The 19,880-nt window shown below is 54.7% G+C and overlaps 1 protein-coding gene across 3 annotated transcripts in view; it reads right to left on the bottom strand.

Annotated features, from left to right (window-relative positions):
* Upf1 (UPF1, RNA helicase and ATPase) overlaps positions 1 to 19,880 on the bottom strand; it is a 20,797-nt gene extending 917 nt beyond the window's left edge. The window contains exons 1-23 of one of the 3 annotated variants that reach the window (XM_063275731.1): positions 19,378 to 19,880; positions 11,405 to 11,544; positions 10,557 to 10,646; positions 9,180 to 9,347; positions 8,681 to 8,861; positions 7,770 to 7,931; positions 7,243 to 7,327; positions 6,970 to 7,068; positions 6,605 to 6,713; positions 6,359 to 6,518; positions 6,164 to 6,282; positions 5,738 to 5,902; positions 5,547 to 5,661; positions 4,749 to 4,892; positions 4,261 to 4,474; positions 3,066 to 3,183; positions 2,648 to 2,804; positions 2,002 to 2,144; positions 1,475 to 1,649; positions 1,292 to 1,373; positions 677 to 838; positions 382 to 599; positions 87 to 213 (exon numbers count right to left, since the gene is read on the bottom strand). In XM_063275731.1, coding sequence (XP_063131801.1) covers positions 94 to 213; positions 382 to 599; positions 677 to 838; positions 1,292 to 1,373; positions 1,475 to 1,649; positions 2,002 to 2,144; positions 2,648 to 2,804; positions 3,066 to 3,183; positions 4,261 to 4,474; positions 4,749 to 4,892; positions 5,547 to 5,661; positions 5,738 to 5,902; positions 6,164 to 6,282; positions 6,359 to 6,518; positions 6,605 to 6,713; positions 6,970 to 7,068; positions 7,243 to 7,327; positions 7,770 to 7,931; positions 8,681 to 8,861; positions 9,180 to 9,347; positions 10,557 to 10,646; positions 11,405 to 11,544; positions 19,378 to 19,593 — 3,342 coding nt within the window. In that variant the 5' untranslated portion in view covers positions 19,594 to 19,880 and the 3' untranslated portion in view covers positions 87 to 93. Of the gene's footprint in view, positions 1 to 86; positions 214 to 381; positions 600 to 676; positions 839 to 1,291; positions 1,374 to 1,474; positions 1,650 to 2,001; positions 2,145 to 2,647; positions 2,805 to 3,065; positions 3,184 to 4,260; positions 4,475 to 4,748; positions 4,893 to 5,546; positions 5,662 to 5,737; positions 5,903 to 6,163; positions 6,283 to 6,358; positions 6,519 to 6,604; positions 6,714 to 6,969; positions 7,069 to 7,209; positions 7,328 to 7,769; positions 7,932 to 8,680; positions 8,862 to 9,179; positions 9,348 to 10,556; positions 10,647 to 11,404; positions 11,545 to 19,377 lie in introns of all 3 variants that reach the window. The other 2 variants (NM_001427359.1, XM_063275730.1) reach the window with 2 other exon arrangements.

The following is a 19,880-nucleotide window of genomic DNA, read 5'->3' as shown; positions in this document are numbered from 1 at the left end:
CAGAGCCAGCAGAGGTAGGACCTGCCAACACCCCACATCTACTGGCCCAGTTTGGCTGGGAAGACCTTGTTTGCCCACTAGGGCACTTGCCTTCTAGTACTGGGACAGCCCGGTGACCCCGCCGTGCTGGTATGCCCGCTCTCCCTGGTATGTGGAGTCTTGTGAGAGTGCCACGTCAATCTGTGATTTAAACTCATCACCGAGGTAGCTGTCCTGAAAGGCAAAGGCAGTGTGAACATGGCCAGGGCAGCCACTAGCCCACAGCCACCCAGTCCTCAGACCCACAGCAGTGGGGTCACTCACCCTTCAGAAAGGAGGCATAATGGTCCTGTGTGTCTCCCCCCCCCACCCCCCACCCCCAGTATAATGGTGAAGGCCCACCTGGGACAATTCTGGCTGGGAGAGGCCAGGCTGGCTCATCTGAGAGGGCTGGCTCATGGACACATAACCTTGTGTGAGGGCACCCTGCGAAAAGGGCTGTGAGGCCACATCCTGGCTGGCCTGGCTGTTGGGAAGGGTAGTCTGGCTGGGCCCAGGAAGCCCAAAGCGGTTCTTCTGGCGGCCTCCACGGCCAGTCTTGCTTTTTGGGGTGCCCCGACCTAAAAGACAGCAGTGAAATATGGCAAGTTCTACCTAAAGTTAGGAGAGGAGCCAGGGCAGTGATAGAAGCACTTACCAGCAGCTGGCCCGTTGGCCTGTCCGAAGTACCCAGGTGGTGGCATGGGAGGCATGACCAAGTTGAAGGGAATGGGGATGTTCATGGCAGCCACATGGCTGGGACCTGCGCTGATCATGCTAATCTGGTCATGGGTCTGGAAGTACATGTTTGAGGGCCGGCCTGCAAAACACTTGGGAGTCAGATGGAGGGCCCCAGTGGACACTGGCTGCCCTGAACTATAGCTACTACATCAGCCAGACAAGTAGGCGAGCAGAGGGAGGTCGAGTGACATGCGGGGTGCTGGTAGAGAATAAGAAACATAGAAGGGTTGGTGAGGATCTGGCCACAATGGAGCTTTCTAGGCAACTTAGAAGCTTCCAGAAAGCAGAGGCCAGCCTGGCTGAGGTGGACAGGGGCAGCAGCACTCAGGCAGCCTATGCAGACAGGAGGTCCCGGCAGTTTTCAAGAGACCATGCTCCAAACCAACAGCAGAGGCCAGAACAGCCCTTGGGAACCTCGTTGGAGAAGCTAGACACCTATTGACAAGCTCCAGATGGAGGCCACCCATGGGGTGACAGGTTCGGACTGGGTCATGGGAAGGTAAACAGACTGGTGCTTGCCAGGAAGGCTCACCCTGGCTGCTGCGGTCATAGACAGATCCGGGGATGATAGCCTCACGGGCATCATACATGGCAGTAGTCATGAAGCGGGCCCCCTGCAAGGTGGCACAAGAGTGAGGAATGTGTCAGTCAACAGCAGCAGAGTTAGCTCAGAGCTCCCAGCCTCCCCAGGTCCCAGGCCAGCCCCTTGGCCCACCGGATTGACGGTGTTGACAAGCTTGCGAGGCTTGCTGAACTGCATGAGGCTCTCCCGCAGGTTGTTGAGCGGCCCTTCCACCAGCGCCTTCTGCTCCTTGTAGTAGCTCAGCAGGTGGTTCCACAGGGGCTGCTTCGACAGTGCCTTTGGGTTACCCACGATGATCACCCCGTACCTGCAGGGCAACCGACATACTGAGCCCATGGCCATACTCACTCAACCCCACTGTCCAGGGCTAGCACCATGAACGTGAACAGCTGGGTGCTGAGAACCAAACAACACATGAGGTGCGCCTGAGCAGTGGGAACTCTAAGTGCACTCTCAGCTCTCCAAATGCTGATTGTGAGCTCAATCTGTGTCCTATAGGATCATGGAGTTGTGTTCCTCAATCAGTAGGGTAGCAAGTAGGCCTCAAGATGGGGTTCCAGCATGCACGTCTACTTCCAGGACAGATATGGGTAAAATGGATGATAGGGAGGGTCTTCTTGTGGGTGGAGGGTGGATGGGAGCAATGGGCTGTGGCCTACCTTGCTCTGGTGAGAGCCACATTGAGACGCCGGGGGTCGTTTAAGAACCCAATACCCTGGTGCTCATTGGCACGCACGCAGGACAGGATGATGAAGTCCTTCTCCCGGCCCTGGAAGGCATCCACGCTTGCAATCTCCACTTCCTGAATGAGACAGTGTCTTGTCAGTCACAGCCCGGCCCCTCGCTCTCCTGCCTCTTCCTTCAGCTGCACAGGAAGGAGCTGCATCATTAAGTATGGTACAGCCAGATGCTACAGGTCCCCAGTGACAGAGATACCACAGGCCCAGTGAAGCAGAGACTGAGTAGGCGCTATGGTGTCAATCCTTGGCCATGCTAACCCCAATACAAAACCAACCAACGCTCTGCATCTGTCACACGCCCAGACAACGTACAAGTACCATGCCTTTCAGGTGGGACTGCCCCTTCCTGTCCTGTCCCTAGACTGCTTTCTTTTCAAGACAAAGCCTTACTGAACAGCCCTGGCTGTCTTAAGGCTGACAATCAAGGCTGACTTCAAATTCATAGAGACCAACCTGTGCTCGTGTGACCAAGGTGCTGAGACAGCACCACACTCTAATTTTGTCTCCAGCATACACTTACTGTGGCTGAAGGCACCGACCTGTGGGTCAGTGGGTCTGGGGGTACCTGGTAGAGCTTCGTGTGCAGGGAGCCGCTGAACTGCATGTACTGCACCAAGTAGGAGCGCTGGCCCTCGTAGGGAGTGATGATGCCAATCTGGTCAGGCTTCGCGCCTGCCTTCAGCAGCTTTGTCGTTATCTTCTCCACATTGGCTGCCTCCGTCCTGAGAACATCTGGCTGTCAGTGACAGGCTCCTTACATGTCCCCAGCCTGATAAACCTCCAGTAACCAAAGGGGCACAGGAGGCCACATGACAGTTGCCCGTCCCTGCCATTTGCCAAGGCTCCAGAAGAAACAAGAGCCTTGTGACTTCCCCTCACATGCTGTAACAAGCAGAACCACCCAAGAAGTAAGATGCTCTGGGTTTTGGGTCTGGGAGCCCAGGGTGAGAACAGGGCTCCATACCAGGGACGCAGCTGCACACCTGTTGAGGTAGGATGTGCCAGAGCTGGCAATCTCCTCCTGGCCCTGTGTCACGTAGAAGAACATGGGCTTGTCAGGCTGTGGCCACTGGAAGTCAAAACCTTTCTTGACACGATCGGCTGTCAGGGAAAGACAGAAGGTGTCACTGCTAAGAAGCCCAGGGCTCAAGTGCACACACTGAGAGCAGCAAAAGGGCTGAGTCAGCACTGTTTAAGACATAGTCGCCCACTGGGGACACAAGGATACTTCCTGTGCAAGCAATGACCAAGAGCGGCCGAGCCCAGGAAATACCAGGAGTCTCACATACTCCGGCAGTCACAGAGGGAATAGCAGGTCCAGCAGAGTGGTGCTGTCCCCACCTCTGGCTACTTGGATCCATGTGGCAGACCAGAGACACAGCTCTCAGCACGCAGTCCTGGCTGGCCCTGACCTCCCAGAGAGCCTGCCTGTCTGGTCCTAAGTCCTAGGATTAAAGCTGAGAGCCATGCCCAGCTGGTAAAAAAATTTTAAGAAAAACACCTTTATGCTGCAAAGCAAGTCAGATAGCAACCTTTCATTCCACTTCACTCAGGCTTCATGGAGGACAGCTAGGCCCACTTTGTTTCTGAACCAACCTGCCATGACAGCTTTGAGCCACAAACAGCTTCCAAGGGTGTGTGTATGACACTGTAGCTATGGCTGAGCTGATAGCACAGCACCATAGGCAGTGGCCTCCACAGACCGCTCTGCCTACTACCCAGGCTCTCTAGGTCCTCCCAACAGACACTGTGCAAAGACCCTGAAGGGGTCACTGCCATAAATAGTTTTAGGTGACCCTAGTGTCCTAAAATTCTCTGTTCACAGAGCTTCAAATTACCACAGGTAATAGACGTCACCAGCTGCTGAACTCAAAGACAGGCTCTCGCAATCTACTTCCCTGGTCTCATCACTGATGGTTTGTCAAGAAAACCCTGCTGTCAGGGAGGTTCAGTTCTGTCTAGGGTGCCTATCCTGGAACTGTCCAACACAAAGCAATGGCCAAGGGGTGGAGCCAGTACATGAGATGGCCACGGTGAAAGGCCCAGCAACCCCAGAACTCCCAGGCAGGCCCATCTACAGACCAGCTGTGCATGGCCAGTGTGTGTGTGGGGCAGCCACACTCCAACAGCACCTTGACAGCCATAGGGAGGACTGTGAGGTCATGACCCAACTGTTACCTGCAGTGACGCCATTCTGCAGCGAGCCCTCGTAGAAGATGTTGGACGGGAAGGCGCTGAGTGCAGGGTGCATGCGGTATTGCACCTGCAGGCGGATGGGCCGGATGCCCAGCACCACCAAGCGCTCGAAGAGCGATTGAGACAACCCGGCCTTGGCTGCCTTCTTGCACATCACTACTGGGCCCAGCTGGCAGTGGTCACCCACGAGGATCAGCTGCAATAAGAAGTCCCTCAGGTTAGACCTCAGGCTCCATGCTCCTAAGTGCCTACCACAGGGACAAAGGCTGGCCTCTACGTCTCAAAGCAGCAGACTGAGTGCCACTGAGTGGGGAGAGGGCTGCTCAGTGCGTATTGCTCGAGCACCAGGAGGCGGGGGCAGTGGAACACACGGGACTCGGCCCCCTTCAAAGAACCTCTTGCAGGTCTTGTGTCACCCAGCACCACTACAGGAGGGGATATCAAGGGCCACATGAGTGACAGGTACCCACCTGCTTGGCCCCAAGGACTACAGGCACCATGCACTCAGGCTCAGTGGCCTGGGTGCTCTCGTCAATGAGGATGGAACGGAACTGCATCTTGGCCAGCCTCGGGTCACCAGCACCCACACATGTGCAGCAGATGACATCTGCATTCTGGGGAAGGCAGAGACATCAGGGCACGTTGTGCCTGCCTGCCTCACCATGGCCAGATGGCTTAGGATTTGGAATGTCCTGCTCTACACCCACCCAGCAATTGTGTGTGTAGGTACTCCTGTGTGTGTAGGTACTCCTGTGTGTGTAGGCACTCCTGTGTGTGTAGGCACTCCTGTGTGTGTAGGCACTCCTGTGTGAGTAGGCACTCCTGTGGTGCACACGCAAAAGCTGCTCTGGCGGGGTCTTGCTGTGTTGCCCAAGGTTGGCTCTCCACAGTTCCCCAACAAGTAAACAGGCCACTTCTCCTGGAGTCCAAAAATGAGCATCACAGGTGACCATGCACATCAACTTTCAAAGTGGTCTAGCCTTCTGAAGCACACTCCCCAGCAGACACAGTTGCCTCTAGGACAGTGCCGAGCTGGTGGTACCCCAAGGCTGAGACTCTAGTTTTGATGGGCTGCTGTTAGACTAGAGATTGACAAGAGTGGCAGCCATGTCTCTGACAGTAGGCACAGATCAGGGAGACGAGGGCCCTCCAAGCTCTCAAAAGCAAAGGCACAGACATGCTACCAGTTTTCTGACTTGGACAAGTCTCTCAGGCCCCTCTGCCCACAAGGAACAGCCCCAAGGCTCCCGGGCTGGCACTGAGCTCACCATGAGAAGTTCTCTCTCAGCTGTGCGCTTAAGCGCCCGGTACCGCTTCTCATCTGCAGATGACAGCTCGCCTGTCTCATCCTTCAGCTGCTGCAGCTTCTGCAGCTCAGGCATGCTACAGACAATGGGGTGGGAGTCAGTGCCAGCAGCAGGGTGCAGTCTGTACTGAGCCCCAAGCTGGAGACACTCACCTGTCCATGTTCCTGATCTGGTTGTGCAAAGCCAGGAAGGACACTGGGGAATCAATGGCCTCACGGCTCTTGGCACAGAGGCGTACGACCTTCAGCCCAGTCTGGTGGATCTTCTCCGTGAGCTGGTCCACGGCAATGTTACTTGGAGCACAGACTAGCACGGGCCTGCAGAGAGTGGAATAGGCTGTCAGCATCGCCCAGAGAAGCTCAGCAAAGGGCAATAGAAAAGCTGTGCAGCTGTGACAGGCAGGGACAGCCATGCCAAGGTAGAACAAGTAAAGCTTCCTGTCACCCGCCACCATCAGCTCCATGGCAGCCTCACCCTCATTCCTGTGTGGCAGGTCTGTGCGTTGTGGAACACACAAGGTGCCCGTATTGTGATACTGCCACCTCCCACCCACAAAGCTGTTGCTCCTAAGCACCTACCCATTGCCCTGCCGAGCAAGGTGGTAGACAATGGTGGCTGATGTCACAGTCTTGCCTGTGCCTGGAGGGCCCTGGATGAGGCTGAGGGGTCTCTGCAGCACAGTCTTCACAGCATACACCTGCAAGGACTGAGCATCAGCAGAGCTGCAAAGGCTACAGCCCCCACAGACCCTGCCCCTATGGGCCCAATGGCACCTGAGAGTGGTTGAGGTCGGGGAGCCCCTGAGCCGTGAAGCGCTTTGGCAGCTGGCACTTGATGACAACATCTTCCACCTCGTGGCCCAGCAGCTTGTGGTAAATATACCCTGACACAGAGGTCTCGTCCACAGCGAAGGTCTTCAATGCACTCTGCATCCTATAAAGAAAGCCAGTGTAAAACCCACACGGATCACAGGTACTGAAGGTGGACGGGGCCCCCAGGGGTATGGTCTTCATACAAACCTATCAAAAGAGGTTGACTTCCACACAAAATCCACTTGGAAGTTGTGGGTCACTTCCACGGGGGCACCCACGCTACTGCGGAGTTCAATGGCAATCTCATCACCATAATCTGGCAACTGAGTTAAGTCTGTTTCCTGTTCCACGTCACCTTCTACAGGGTCCCTGGCTTCATCACTAGACCAGTTCCCCTTGATGAGCAGCCAAAGGCTGTTTCACACATGTGCAAGCGCGCGCGCACACACATGCATACACACGCGCGCACACACACACAGTGCATGTCCCACAAACTGGAAAGAGGAAGGAATCATACACATCAGGGCCCTGGGGACAGCACCCATCCTCCTAGCAGATGTGGCAAAGGATACTATCGGGAACCTTGATGACGTGGCCAATCCCCTTCCATAGGGGTGCCAGATCCCCTTTGTACCGCAGACAGATCTCATCCCCCTGCATCAGCCGCATATCTTGCAGGAAGGAGCAGCAGAGTTAGCACTTTCAAGAGGGAAATGGCCTTCACCATGCAGAGTTCACATAAGGGACATGATATGGGGGACTAGGAATTTTATGCTACTTATGGTCACAAATATTTTAAAACTTAAAATCACCTCTTAACCAAATTATGACTAAATCCTCATTACCAGAGTCAGTCTTGGGCAAAGTGAAGAAGGCGATTCTCTTCTTGTTAAGGCCCAGGTCCCACCTGACCGTGATGTTATCTTGAGTCTGAACACATGAGAAACAGGGGCCCAGTTAGCCCCACCACTCATTCACAGGCTGGGCTCCCCACAGCTCAGAGCCTCTAGGAAGGCCATGTCTGTGCTGTGCTGTGCACAGCACACACAGCCAGGAACTCCAGCATCTGGGGAAGAAGCAACCAGGACCCCCCAATGCCCACTGCCTAAGCCAGTCCCAGAAGCAAGCTTTGTAGAGCCTCAGGAAACCCCACACATCAGGCTCTGTAGGGAGAGAAGGCACTTTGGGGGATTGGTGGCACGGGTCCCATATCCCAGAAATGTTCCTGGAGCTGCAGACAGAGCTGTGAAGCAGACACGAGGGTTTCCCCTCTGCACGACTGCTTCCACCCAGGCGCAAGCCCAGGAAGAATCCCTCACTCGGTTTTTTTTTTTTTTTTTTTTTTTTTTTGCTAGAGGCCCAGCCATGTCACCTGTGACTCCTTCAACTTCTTGTCATAGTCAGCCTCCAGCTTGACCAGTGGCCCGAAGATGTTCTGGTACTGGTAAGCATCCTCGTACCGCAGGAGCACGTGCTGCGGCTCCTCATCCACGCCCGGCTTCTCCAGATCCTCCAGGGTTGCTGAAGGATTTTCCTATGGCCAAGAATAGTGCTGTCCTTGTCTTGCTTAACTCGCAGCCAGTGGTCAAGAGCTTAGCAGAAACCCAAGGCCCCTCAGCAAGAACCCTCAAGGTAGAGTGGCCACTGGGCCGAGGACTGCGCTGAGTCTACTATCCTGATGGCCATGGGCATGTCCAACACCGTTTGGGCCCAAGAAACCTGGCAGCACCCCCAGGGCCCAGCACAATACTCAGGCCCACAACCAGGAGCCCCAGATTCAGCTGCCAGAGTGCCCGGCTTCTCCCAGTAAGCCAGGTCCATCTCCCATATTCTGTACCAACATGGCTCCCCTTTGACTGAATGCCCTCAGGGAGCCTCACTGTGGCAGACAGCAGAGAACCCGGACATACTGAGGTAACAAGAACCTGACCACCCAACTGCAAAGAGACTAAAGTGGATAAGCTTAGAAGGTTTCTGTCCAACACTACTTAGGATTTCTGGTTAGAGGGGGCTCAACTGATACCCTGAGCCAGACTTGGAGAACAAGGTCAGAGTCTGAAGCTAGTCAGAGCAGAACCCCACACCTACCCTGGAGCCCTGACTTGTCATTTGGGACAAGGACAGATCTCTCTGGAATAGGAATCTTGTCGCAACCTAAACCAGCTACTCAGACTATTCACTATGTCCCCTACAGAGCCCTGGGTCATGTCCTTCCCTCCCCTCCTTCCAAAGGCCCCAGTGTGAGGCTGGCCGGCCATGCCCATTTGTCACTGGGAGGCTCACCTTCCAGAGCTCCTCCAGCTTGTTGATCTGCTGTGCAGTGATCTGTCGTGCTCGCAGCTGCTCCTGCTCAGAGGGAATCTTGACCAGCCATGACAGGAAGCACCGGTCCTGGATCAGGGGCTGCCACTGGGAGCTGTCCCAGTTGATGTCCTTCAGGCTGCTCTGGCTGGCGCAGGGCTGCCTGTGCAGTTGTGGGGCAGGAGAGAGGGTTGGGACCTGGCCCAGGAGGCATCTAACTAGCCAGAAGGCAGCAGCATCTACAAGATCAGCTCTGGCCTCAGCTCACGGCAGACTTGTTGTTTTCCTTTTTTCTGTTTTTAGAGACAGGTTCTAACTATGTAGGCCTGGCTGACCTTGAACTCAGAGATACTTCTGCCTCTCTCCCCAATGGTAAGGTTAAAAGTGTACATTACCACACCAGGCCAGAATACACGCAGACCTTGGTTTGAGCCATCCCTGCCCTGCCCAGCCCAGCCCAGCCCTGCTACGGGCAGCTCACCTGCACAACAGCACCACCACAGAGTCCGCCTTCGCAGGGATGAAGCCCAGCAGGAAGACGTTCCGGCAGCCACAGTTGTAGCACTCCAGTACTGTCTCACCCAGGGGCCCGTCCTTGTGCAGCGTCACTTCCTTGCATTTTGCCCTCACGAGGTGATTTACAATGTGGCTGAGACCAGGAAACCATCAGCAGTTAACACCCTGAGCTTGGCTTTTCAGCACTTCCAGGCTGGGACCCCATACAAAATGTCTAGTACTGTTCATGGCCTGTCAGCACAGGCGTGAGACGGTCACACCTCATGGGCACAGGCGCCCAGGGAGCCACAGCCCTGCTCTACCCCATCTGCCTGTAGGAAACTGCTCACTGGCTCACACAACCCGAGTTTTCCTCCAGTCCCACTTTCTTTAGCCCCAGTTTATGGTGCTAACTTAACCTCTGGCAGGCGGGCACAGCAATGGCTTCTTCCAGGAAGAAGGCCCTTTCTCTCATGACTACTTACAGAAGAAGGTCACCTCCTGGCCGCTGTAAGCAAGGAGCTGCCCTGAGGACCACAGCTCTATTCTCTTCCCCCTGCCACATGAGGACATAGCCTACCCCAATGATGGTTCACATTGGCTGGCCACCTCATCCCTGAGGGCTCTCGGGCTCTGCCAGCTCTTCCTGACTGTCTTAGTTACACTTGTCTTTTTGTATGATCCCATGAAACCTTCACCAGAGCCCCCTGGTGGCCATTCAGCCATTCTTGGCTTTGCAGGTCTTACTCCTCCCCCTGAGAATGGGATGTCTAGTCCCTGAAAGTGACTTTAAGACCTTTTAAAGATGCTACCCCTGCCTCATTGTAGACCTGGTACCTACAGCTTTCTGTGGCATTCCTTTTAGAGAATGTCCTCACAAACTACACCCCTGCTGGCAGTGGGACACAGGCACATCAGGCCCAGACGTTTCTCTCCAGCAGTGTCTCCCGATACCTGACACTAGCACGAGAACCAGCATGAAGTTGGGGCTCAGCAGAAGCACTCAGATAGGGATAGCTCTAGTTCTTCCTGATGACTTGGAATCGTGAACCACTGTCCCAGCTGTGTGCCCTCAGCCTCCCAGGAAGGAGGACAGGCAGGCGGCTAGCCTCATCTCACGAGAGACAGGCGCAGCCTGAGAACCGAATTAAGCCAAACTCCTCACACAATGAGCGAGCCAGAGAATCAGTCAAGGGTAAACATGTCGAAGTGCTCACACGCCACCATCTGTTTCAAGTTACACCAGTCAAGGGGGAGCCCAGGTTCAGCAGCACCACTTCATTCCAGCTTCGCTCCAACATCACCGTAACTCACAGCAGCCTTAGTGTTGCTGATTAAACACACATGCATGGCTGTTAGCTACCTGCCAGAAGTATTTCCTCGGCCGTTGCAGAACCACTTCTTGCTGGTATTACAGTAAACCACGCAGGCAGGATCATGGATTCCGCAGTAACTGGAAAAGCCCAAACATCAACACTCAGTGCTGGCTGGCCTGCAGCTTCCGGATTTGGTTTAGCAGTGCAAGGGCAACACAGATGCCTAGGCGGCACAGGCCCAATGTGATCCTGTCCCTCCCCTTCAGCCTGTCAGTTACTAACACGGTTGTGGGTGTGGGAGCACCTGACTCCAGAAGGTAGGCACTATGCACCCAGGGACTGGCATGTCCAGCCCAGGCTCATGATGCTGCTATGAGGGCCCTGAATCACTGGGTCTTCATAGCTCTGCTGTGCACCGGGCAGGTTGGGGCATGAGGTGTCGAACCAGAACATGCTCTCACTGGGCTCCTAGTCTACTCCTGGTGGCAAGGAGAACTAGGGCTTCCAAGTGAGCCTGCCTGTGGACTATAAAGTCGTTTTATCCCCAAAAACACTTGTCAATCAGGAGAGAGCCATTATTGCAGGAGACAGGTGTGTGGAGGGAGAGGCCAAACTAGCCCTGTAGCGGGCAAGCAGGTGGGGGTTTTAAATGGGGGTGAAGGTGGCTGCACTGGGGTTCCCCTCCCAAGGACATTCCAACTCTTTAAGCTTCCAATTCCCTCAGGTGATCCTGATGGAGCTGAGTTAGTCAGGATCCATGCCCTGCCTTGGCTCTTCAGGGTCCTTGCTGAGCGGCTATGACAGGGGACGCACAGAGCCCTGTGAATCTGGGGTGTTAGGTACTGTGCTCAGGGTTCTAAATAAGCATCAGGGACCGTGGAGCCCTGCAGCCTACCTGCAGGCATGGACTGGGAGGTCCTTGGTATAATATGTGTCCTCTTCATCTTCCTCGAAGTTCAGCTCAGCCAGCAGCTGGCTGGTCTTGGCCACACTGTCATCCACAGCCCCATTTTGCAAGATGCCCTCTGGTCCAACCTACAGAGAGCACAGCATCACCAAGGCAGGCCACCAAAGGCACCCAGAGGCCCCACTCGTGAGGTTTCTGCTGTTGAATTTCATGCTCTTCTATCAAGCAGGACTAAATAAAGGGTCAGTGCTGGTTGGCAGCAGGGGGTCCCACTCAGTTCAGCCATGCCAAAACTGTTCCCACAGCCAAGGGGCACAGAACAAAACCACTGTTTCAAATCTGTCATACACATCCTAGGGATAGCCATGTAATGCAAAGACATACACCTAAGTCTACCTGAGTCCTATCATAGAGGCTCTGCAGGCTGAGGCAGAAACTGGAAGCTACCGCCTCACATGCCCGGGTTATGCCTTATGTGAGAAACACATAGCCATGAAAAGCCTCAAAGTCCAGTGCAGCATAAGATGTCTGCACTGAAGAGCCATGGCTCCACCATCACCCCAGGAACCTCAGCTCCAGAGCACTAAGTCAGCACCCCCAGCACTTAGCTACCGGGTGTCTTCAGGAGCCTAGAAGTAGCAAAGTCCCCAGGCCAAGCACCAGGACTCAAGAAGAGAAAGGAGCAGACACCTCCTGACCAACCATGGTAAGCTCTTGTCTAGCTATGGATATCAGTCATGTCCAGTCCCCAGCCTCAATCTTCAGCTACCTCCCAGATATAGATGTGAGCCTTCCATACTACATGCAGATATTTGCCAGTCATTTCTCAAACCCTAAAAACAGAATACCCAAGAAAGGCCAGGATTCCTGGGTCAATTCCCAACACCACCAAAACGCACCCTATAACTGGGACACATGGGGACTCAGCCTGGTTGCAGTCACCCTGTGTCTGTACTGATGATTCTAGAGCCAGGCAAGGGGGAGTGAGCTCTGCTATCTAAAAACTTTCAGAAAGGAAGACCCATCGTAACTTCTGGATTCATCTTCCTTAGCACTAGGGACAGAGTCAGGGCCTCATATGTACCAGGTGGAGTTCTACCAGTGCTCTCTCTAGCCCTGGCCCCAATTTCTGGACCAAACCATTTTATCACTGCAAAGGATCTCTTTAAAACTGTGACAGGGCTGATGCCTTGAGTGAGTGAGCATGTCAGGGCATTCTTTCTCCCTAAGAAATGTCTGGCCCACGATGGTCGCTCAACAAGCCCTTCTCCAGAGCCACAGCCATTCTGAACTCTGTGCGTGACGATACTAGGGAGTGTCTATAAGTAGGGCTATTACAGAACTTGACTTGCTCACCTCCCTGAGCCAAGTCCTGTGGGTCACTAGCTTAGGACCCTCCTACCCAAAACCTCAGCCTTGCTAGACAGAACCTAATAAGGTCCACCGTCACCCACCTTGGAGCTCCAGGTAATAGCAAAGCTGGTAAAGGTCATAGTGTCCCAGTGCCACATCAGCCTCTAGGAAGCCAGTCGCACATGCTGAAGCACAAGAAAATGACAGGTTTGCTAGCACTCTCGGGCAGGAGTTCCCACCTCAGCACTCAGTAGGGTGCATGGGATCACACACAGAAGACGCCAGCAAGAGCTCGGAGCCTGCCTGGGAGCTGAGCTTAAACAGGGCAGGTCCTACCCTAGATGGCTCTGTTGGTCTCACAGGTCTGAAAAGTAGAAGAGGTGGGAGACTGGGAGACCGGCAGATTCTCAATACTCCTGCCCACACAGCACACCTGCTGCTCTGAGGCGAGCATCACTTCTCCTATAGCCACACCATTTTCCACTCCCCACACAGGAACAAGAGCTCCAATTTCTGCCTGTCTGTGCCATGAACAGGTGTCTGCTACACACGCACATGGGGATGAGGTGGAATCCTAGAGTTGCCCTGAGCCACCGTCCAGGTGACCTGTGTAGCTGATGCCTGCACCTGTGCTTTGAGGAAGCTGCCTTGACTGCCAGAGAAAGTCACCAGGTGTGGGAGGTAGTTATTTCTTCAGTGGAGCTGGATGGAGCCCCAAGAATTCTGGGTGGGCACACCCTGCTGATCTGTACAGCAGCCACACATTCATGTCAAGAAACGGCCTCTCTGGGCCAACTACAGTGGTGCAGGAGGCAAAGAGAAGCAGATCTCTGAGAGTGAGTCCAGGTTAGCCTGGCTACATAAGTGATTTGGGTTAGCCAGGAGATCCTGTCTCAAAAATAAGGAGAGAAGCAGCTATCCTTTCTGCGTGTGCCACCAGTCAGTGTGGGACTGGTACCACCAGGACACCAAGATCCTAATAGCATACATTTGTGCTCACAGCCCTCATGCAAGCTAAGGGACAGGATGCCCTGGTCACCCTGAGAGACAAATACAGGACTCTCCAGCATCCCACAAAAGCCAAGCTGGACTGGCCATGACACCAATCACAACTGGGCCTCCTCTACATTTTGTGATTGTTAAAGAGCAAACACCTTCAGGCTCTCAGAGACATATGGTCCCAGATAGTGACAAGATGAGCTAACACTAAGGGACAGCACCAGGCACAGAACAGGGCCAGAGCCCACAGCAGGTAACACAGTAGGTTGAATGGACACTATTGCCTGGCCAGCACAGTGCTGCAAGTCCTTGCCCCGTGGGGAAGTCCAGGGCACAGTTCCCATCTCACCAGACTGAAAGGCATGCTGGCGGGTCACTGTGCCCAGCCAATTCAAGGGCCAAAGCTGTGTCTCTCGGGCCCCAATCAGGAGAAAGTCTGCTCTAACACAGTAACATTTAGGTCCACCCTGAATTTCTCAGTAATCAAGGCCAATAGGGTCACCAGCCTGAAGACTAATTCCTACAAGATACACAGAACTCAGACCCTGTGATAGAGCTTCCAGAAGAAACTTACAAAAACTAAGTCCCCATTGTAAGCTGCTATGACCTCAGACCAGAGGCATACTCCAGGATTCACAGGCATCACACCACTTAAGTCTGCTGGCTGGTGCCCTAGGACCTTGGTTGACATATGCTGCCCTAACCCTCAGCTAGGTTGGCTAAATGCCCCTCGAGGTGTACAGCACCTGCCAGGGCAGCCTTGGATCTGGATCTGGCCCCAGGGGACACTTTTTGGCCCGTTCCTTGTAGGAGCCCCACCCCTGAGGAGAGCCTGCCCTCCAGAAGGCCCCAAGAGTCTTAGCCAAATCCATGTCTGCCTTCAAAACACAATGCTGAGATACAAAGTGAGTCATCTTTGCTCTCCCAGGCCCTTAGCAAGAGATGAGTGGGAGGTGTGTAGCCTAGGGTAGCTGGCTACAAAGAAATGGGGCATCCTCCACCCCAAACCAATGAAGAGCCACATCCCTTCAGCCGGCCTTTCCAGCTGCAGAACAGACGTAGTGTCTGGATAAAGACCCAGCTGGGGCTGCTCACTGCCAGTGTAGTGTGGCTCTTAACTTTTCTTAACCTTAATTTGGACTCAAACTGAGTCGAAACCATTTTGACTTACAGAGGTGACAATTCAGCAAGAAGCCCTCGTTTCTCCATCCTGTGGTTTTTGACCTTTGCTCTCTGTGTGGTATGAGCTCACCCCTCTCCCACAGGCACACAGAACGGGACCACACAGCAAAAAGTGGCAAGGACAGATGACCTGAGTGCACGGCTAAACCCATGGGCAGGGCCACGAAGGGGAACTACACCCTCACAGGGCAGCACCCTTGAGTCCTGAGGAAGCAGCAGTACTGCAGGCATGCACCCAGGACAGGGCTGTGAAGAGCTGGAACAGACTGTCCCAAACCGTGAGAAAACCCCCTCAGTGACCACCAAACTGTTGAAGCTATGGGCCACCAATCCTGCACCTGTGGCTCTAGGTGCCTCTTCTCTCGCTAGCCCAGAAGGGCAGGGTGGGGCTCAACAGCCACTAAAAGAGAGGGCCTCATTTACAGGCAACTTACACATGTCCACAGGCATGCACGCAGCACTGCCAGAGACCCCTGCTTCCCTACGGCTCCATCAGAGTCACACAGTGCCATCCATCCTCTGCCACTCTTCCTCTTAGCCTTGCTCAAGGCCCTTCTGTCCAAGACAGATCACAGTACCCACAGCACAACCACATCCAGGCCACGCTCTCCCAACTCATCGAGGCTGGTGACCCCCAAAGGCTGCCACAGGCACTCAGGTCATCCTGCTACCTTCCTCTCAGTGTCTCAGAGTGGGCACCATGAGCAGCTGGTCAGGCCTTCCTCCACCAATCCACCATGCAGGAAAGGAAAAAAAGATGCTGTGAGGGTAGAAGCCAGGCCACAGGCTGTCAAGAGATCATGTGGGAACACCTGAGGGTACAGAGGTGGCGCCAGTCCCAGCCACAGCATCGTGAGGGCCTCGGGGCTGCCGTCAGCCTCACCTGTGACCACTGGCCAATGGGCCTCATGGGTGCATGTGCTGCCCAGGGAACTGCACCAAAGGAGAGCCACAGTGACTACTGTCTCACTTTATAACAGCTGTTCCCAGCAGTGAGGAGGGCTCACAGAGGCAGAGCCCTTGAGAGATCTTGATTTGCTCACTTCTCTCCTAGTAAGACAGAGCTGGGTGAAGGGGCTAAATATGACAAATGTCATAGTCATGCACCCACAGTTCTGCTCTCAGAGCCTCAGCACTTCAACAGAGGACAGGTTTCCACACACCCACAATGGGACCGTACAGGAGGCTGAACCGTAGCAGGCATGATGTGGCCCATGAGGCTAAGGAGCCGCCTGTGGACAGTGAGGCTGGACGGGATGATAGGTCCCTGTGAAGAAGACAGACCAGGAGGTACTGGAGCACAGGAGCATATCAGAGTCCTTGTTGCCATTAAATCCTAAGTCTCCAGTATGGGCACACAGTGGCATCTGTTTTCTAGCATTCTGATTTTTGCTATTTCACTGATGGCAGAAGGCCTATGTGCTAAAAAGCATGTGACAGTGGAGATGCCACAGGTCCCCAAAGACCCATCACATCCCAACAAGGGCAACTCAATCCTATCTGGTGCCCCCTACCCTGGCCCCAGCTCCCTCTTTGGTCGTTCTTATCCTGATAGTGTCTACAGTCAAGCCCTGATACTTCTTCTCCATTAGTGGGTCCTGTTCCCACCGACTTCACTGTCAGAAAGAAAGGTGACAGCAGCACTCAGGAGCTGAGACCAGGGGTCTCTCCCACAAGCCTGCATTCAAGTGACAACTCACGTCGCCTCTTGGTTCTCTAAGGAAAAGGGATCTGAAAGTCAAGATCGGGGAAACCAGCCTGTCTTATCTCAGGGACTCTGCAAAACAGTGCCAGCACACTCTTCCTGGACCCTCAAGTGTTCTAATGAACAGTAGGGCCTTTCACACACAAAATGGGGTTCTCCAACATTGAGCCAACAGTCCTCTACCTCTAGACTTCAGGGTCAAATTCCCAGGGTCAGTATCCAGAGCCACACATGCAGAGGGACACAGGACTCCAGAATAAGCTTCTTCCTCTATAAACTTCTCCCAAGGTACCTTCCGGCTCAGTGCAGTGCAGCCACTCAGTCCCAAAAAGAATACACCAACACATACCAGCACAGGGGCACTCAGGTTATGACAGTAACAACAGGGCCCTGTGGTTTGTCTGCACTCCAAAGTAATGAACCACAAACATGAGAGACACAGGACAAGTATACTATGCCATCTATCCAGCAAAGGAAGGGCCTGAGACATTCACATCCACAGAGGCCACAGGATTCTTGGTGGCTGAAGAGAGAGGCTGGGGGTACAGGGACTCAGGATGCTGAGACATTACTTGGTATTAATGATGGTGGCCCAAAAGGCCACTGTCCTGTCAGCTTTCCAGGGATATATGCAGGTTCCATGATTCTGCTTCAATAAAGCCAGAAGAGAACTGCCAGCAGCCCACAGGGGCAGCTCAACCTACTGAGTAGGGGGTCTATCCTCCTAGGATCCCCTGTGTGACCCATTCACCTCCAAGGATAAATAACGAAAAGCAATGTTTTTGGTGGCTGAGGACACTGGGTGTGCAAAGGATTTTTTCCACTTTCCAATTTTGCTCACTTTCTGCCCACAGATACAGGTCTTCCTAATACAGGATTGAAGGCCCTCCCTCCCTCCTTCCCATTCTCCCTTCCTCCCTTCCTCCATCTCTTCCCTCCTCCCTCCCTCCCTCCCTCCCTCCCTTATGATGAGAGGCCACAGGTGGGCGGCAGCTCATGGCTCAATCTATGGTTTCAACTGGCGGAGCAGGGCACACCCATGTGAGCACACGCATAGCACAAGTCTGCTTTGTACATTAGCTAGAGCTAAAAGACCTTGAGATGAAGCACCCCACTTCCACTCCTGGTCTCCCCAGCTGTGCCATCACAGCCTGCTGCACAGTGCCCCTCTCCAGGCCCATAAGGCTGGAAGGAAGGAAGGAAGGAAGGAAGGAAGGAAGGAAGGAAGGAAGGAAGGAAGGTAGGTAAGTAGGTCTACCTAGTGGGGAAACTAACAGGAGGACTGGCCTTCTGGGCCACTTCACTCCTCCAGGCAACCTGCCCTCTCTCCACCTCCTTACGCTAAAGGTAAATAGCTAGAAACAACACGCAGGCACACCTGATCCTGCACCGCAGTAGGGGCTGACTCAGCCTTCTTCTCCTATTAGGGCTGAAAATGAGCCCAAGTGGGTGGTCTACCCACAAATATGACTCAACCAGCCAGCTCGAAGGCCCTCCCGGAACTCGGTCTGAGATCACTGCTGGAGACTGGTGGTGGCTCCCTAGCCCTAAGCACACACATGGACTGTAAGAACACCTGTGGCTCTAGTCGGCAGCTCCCCGGAGAATACAGGAAAACAAAGCCTAGAGGTGCCCAACACCAAGCCAGCCATTTGACAGGGAGGTAGGGATGGCCTGTCCCTAGCCTACACCGACAGTCTGTCATTCAAAACAAAAGCCCCTCCCCAGGGCACAGTCACCCGTGTGATACCCATTGTGGTTGCCTCTAAGGAACAAAACTCAAACCCAACTTTTCCAAGCAGAGCCTAGGAGTTACATAACACTGGTCTCAGCAACAGGCAACCCAGAAGGAAAAAACGAACCAGCAGCTGTCTCTCAGCCACCTTAACCAGCCACAAAGTGGGCTGTTTCCACCCGAGGCGCCAAAACCCTAGATTTGCTCCAGAGAGCCCCTCCACCAAACTTGAACCCTGGCTGGAGGCGTGGTGGATGGAAGTGGCAAGAGGGTGAGATGGGATGGTTGGACTAGCCAAATAGGTGACCCTGGAGGACAGTGTGGGTCCAGAGGATAGCACTAGGGCCAGAGAAACCTAGTGTAGGTCACCTTAGACCCACCTAGAAGGGGAGTGAGGGCAGTTCTGGCATAAGCCTTGAGCTGGAGCAGATTCTGTGCTATACAGGAGGAGGGACACTAATGCAGGTCACTGCCCAGTCTAGCTGGGTGGAGGAAAACAGGACAGGTAGCAGAGACTAGGTGCAGGTGGCTAGGACAAGAGGCAGGGAATTAGAGGAGATGGTATGTAGTAGGGACCTGAGGCAGATGGCAATGACTGTGGCAGGTAGACCTGGGAGAGGTATTGGAAAAGGTAGCTGAAGGTGGAAGCAGAGATCTGGGAAAGGGGTAAGTAAACGGGAACCAGGGTAGGGTAGCAGAGATCTAGGACAGGTAACAAGGACCCAAGGCAGGTGGCAGGTACCTGGGCAGTTAAACAGGAATCTAGGGTGGGTAACTAGAGATGGTCAATAGGGATTTTGTTTAAGGAGCCAGAGTAGGAAGCATACACCCAGGCTTATTAACTGGACCTGGGGCCGGTAGCTCGGACCAGCACAAACTCGGACCTGGCGCAGGTTCACAGGGGCCCAGGGCTGGTTAACTGAGACCTGGCGCCGCAGCTCCCGCTCCCGCCCGGTTTCCGGCGCCGCCATGCGCCGCTCAACTCACTTGCGCGTCGAGCTGGCCGGCCGCGCCGCCTGCACCCGCTCCGCCTGGGCCTCCCGCGCCGCCGGGGCCGCCGGGGGGCGTCTGCGTCTGGCTGGGTAGGGTGAAGTCGGTGAACTCGAACTCGGAGCCCTGGGTGTCGGCACCGAGCAGCTCGGCCTCCTCAGTGTCCAAGAAGGTGAGTGTCTGAGAGCTGGGGCCGTACGCCTCCACGCTCATCTTGCCGCCCGGGCCGCGCCTTCCGCCGGCGCCTCACCGCACTCGAGCCCGAGGCTTCGCCTAGGCCTAGGCCGTAACCCGGAGCAGCCGCTGCCGCCGCCCTGAGGACCGGGCGGGCTCCGAGCCGGCCTCTGGAAGCAGAGCCCGGACTCCGGCTCCGAGCTCTGAGTTGCCGCCGCCGCTGCCGCGCCCCTCCGCAACGCTGCTCGCCTCAAAGCCGACCGCCGCTCTCAGCCCCCTGGACAGGAACCGCCGCCGCCGCCACCGCTGCGGTGCGCGTGCGCGAG

This window comes from Rattus norvegicus, chromosome 16 (assembly GCF_036323735.1).
Source record: "Rattus norvegicus strain BN/NHsdMcwi chromosome 16, GRCr8, whole genome shotgun sequence".
Classification (NCBI taxonomy): domain Eukaryota; kingdom Metazoa; phylum Chordata; class Mammalia; order Rodentia; family Muridae; genus Rattus; species Rattus norvegicus.
This window is presented reverse-complemented; position numbering and strand designations above follow the sequence as displayed.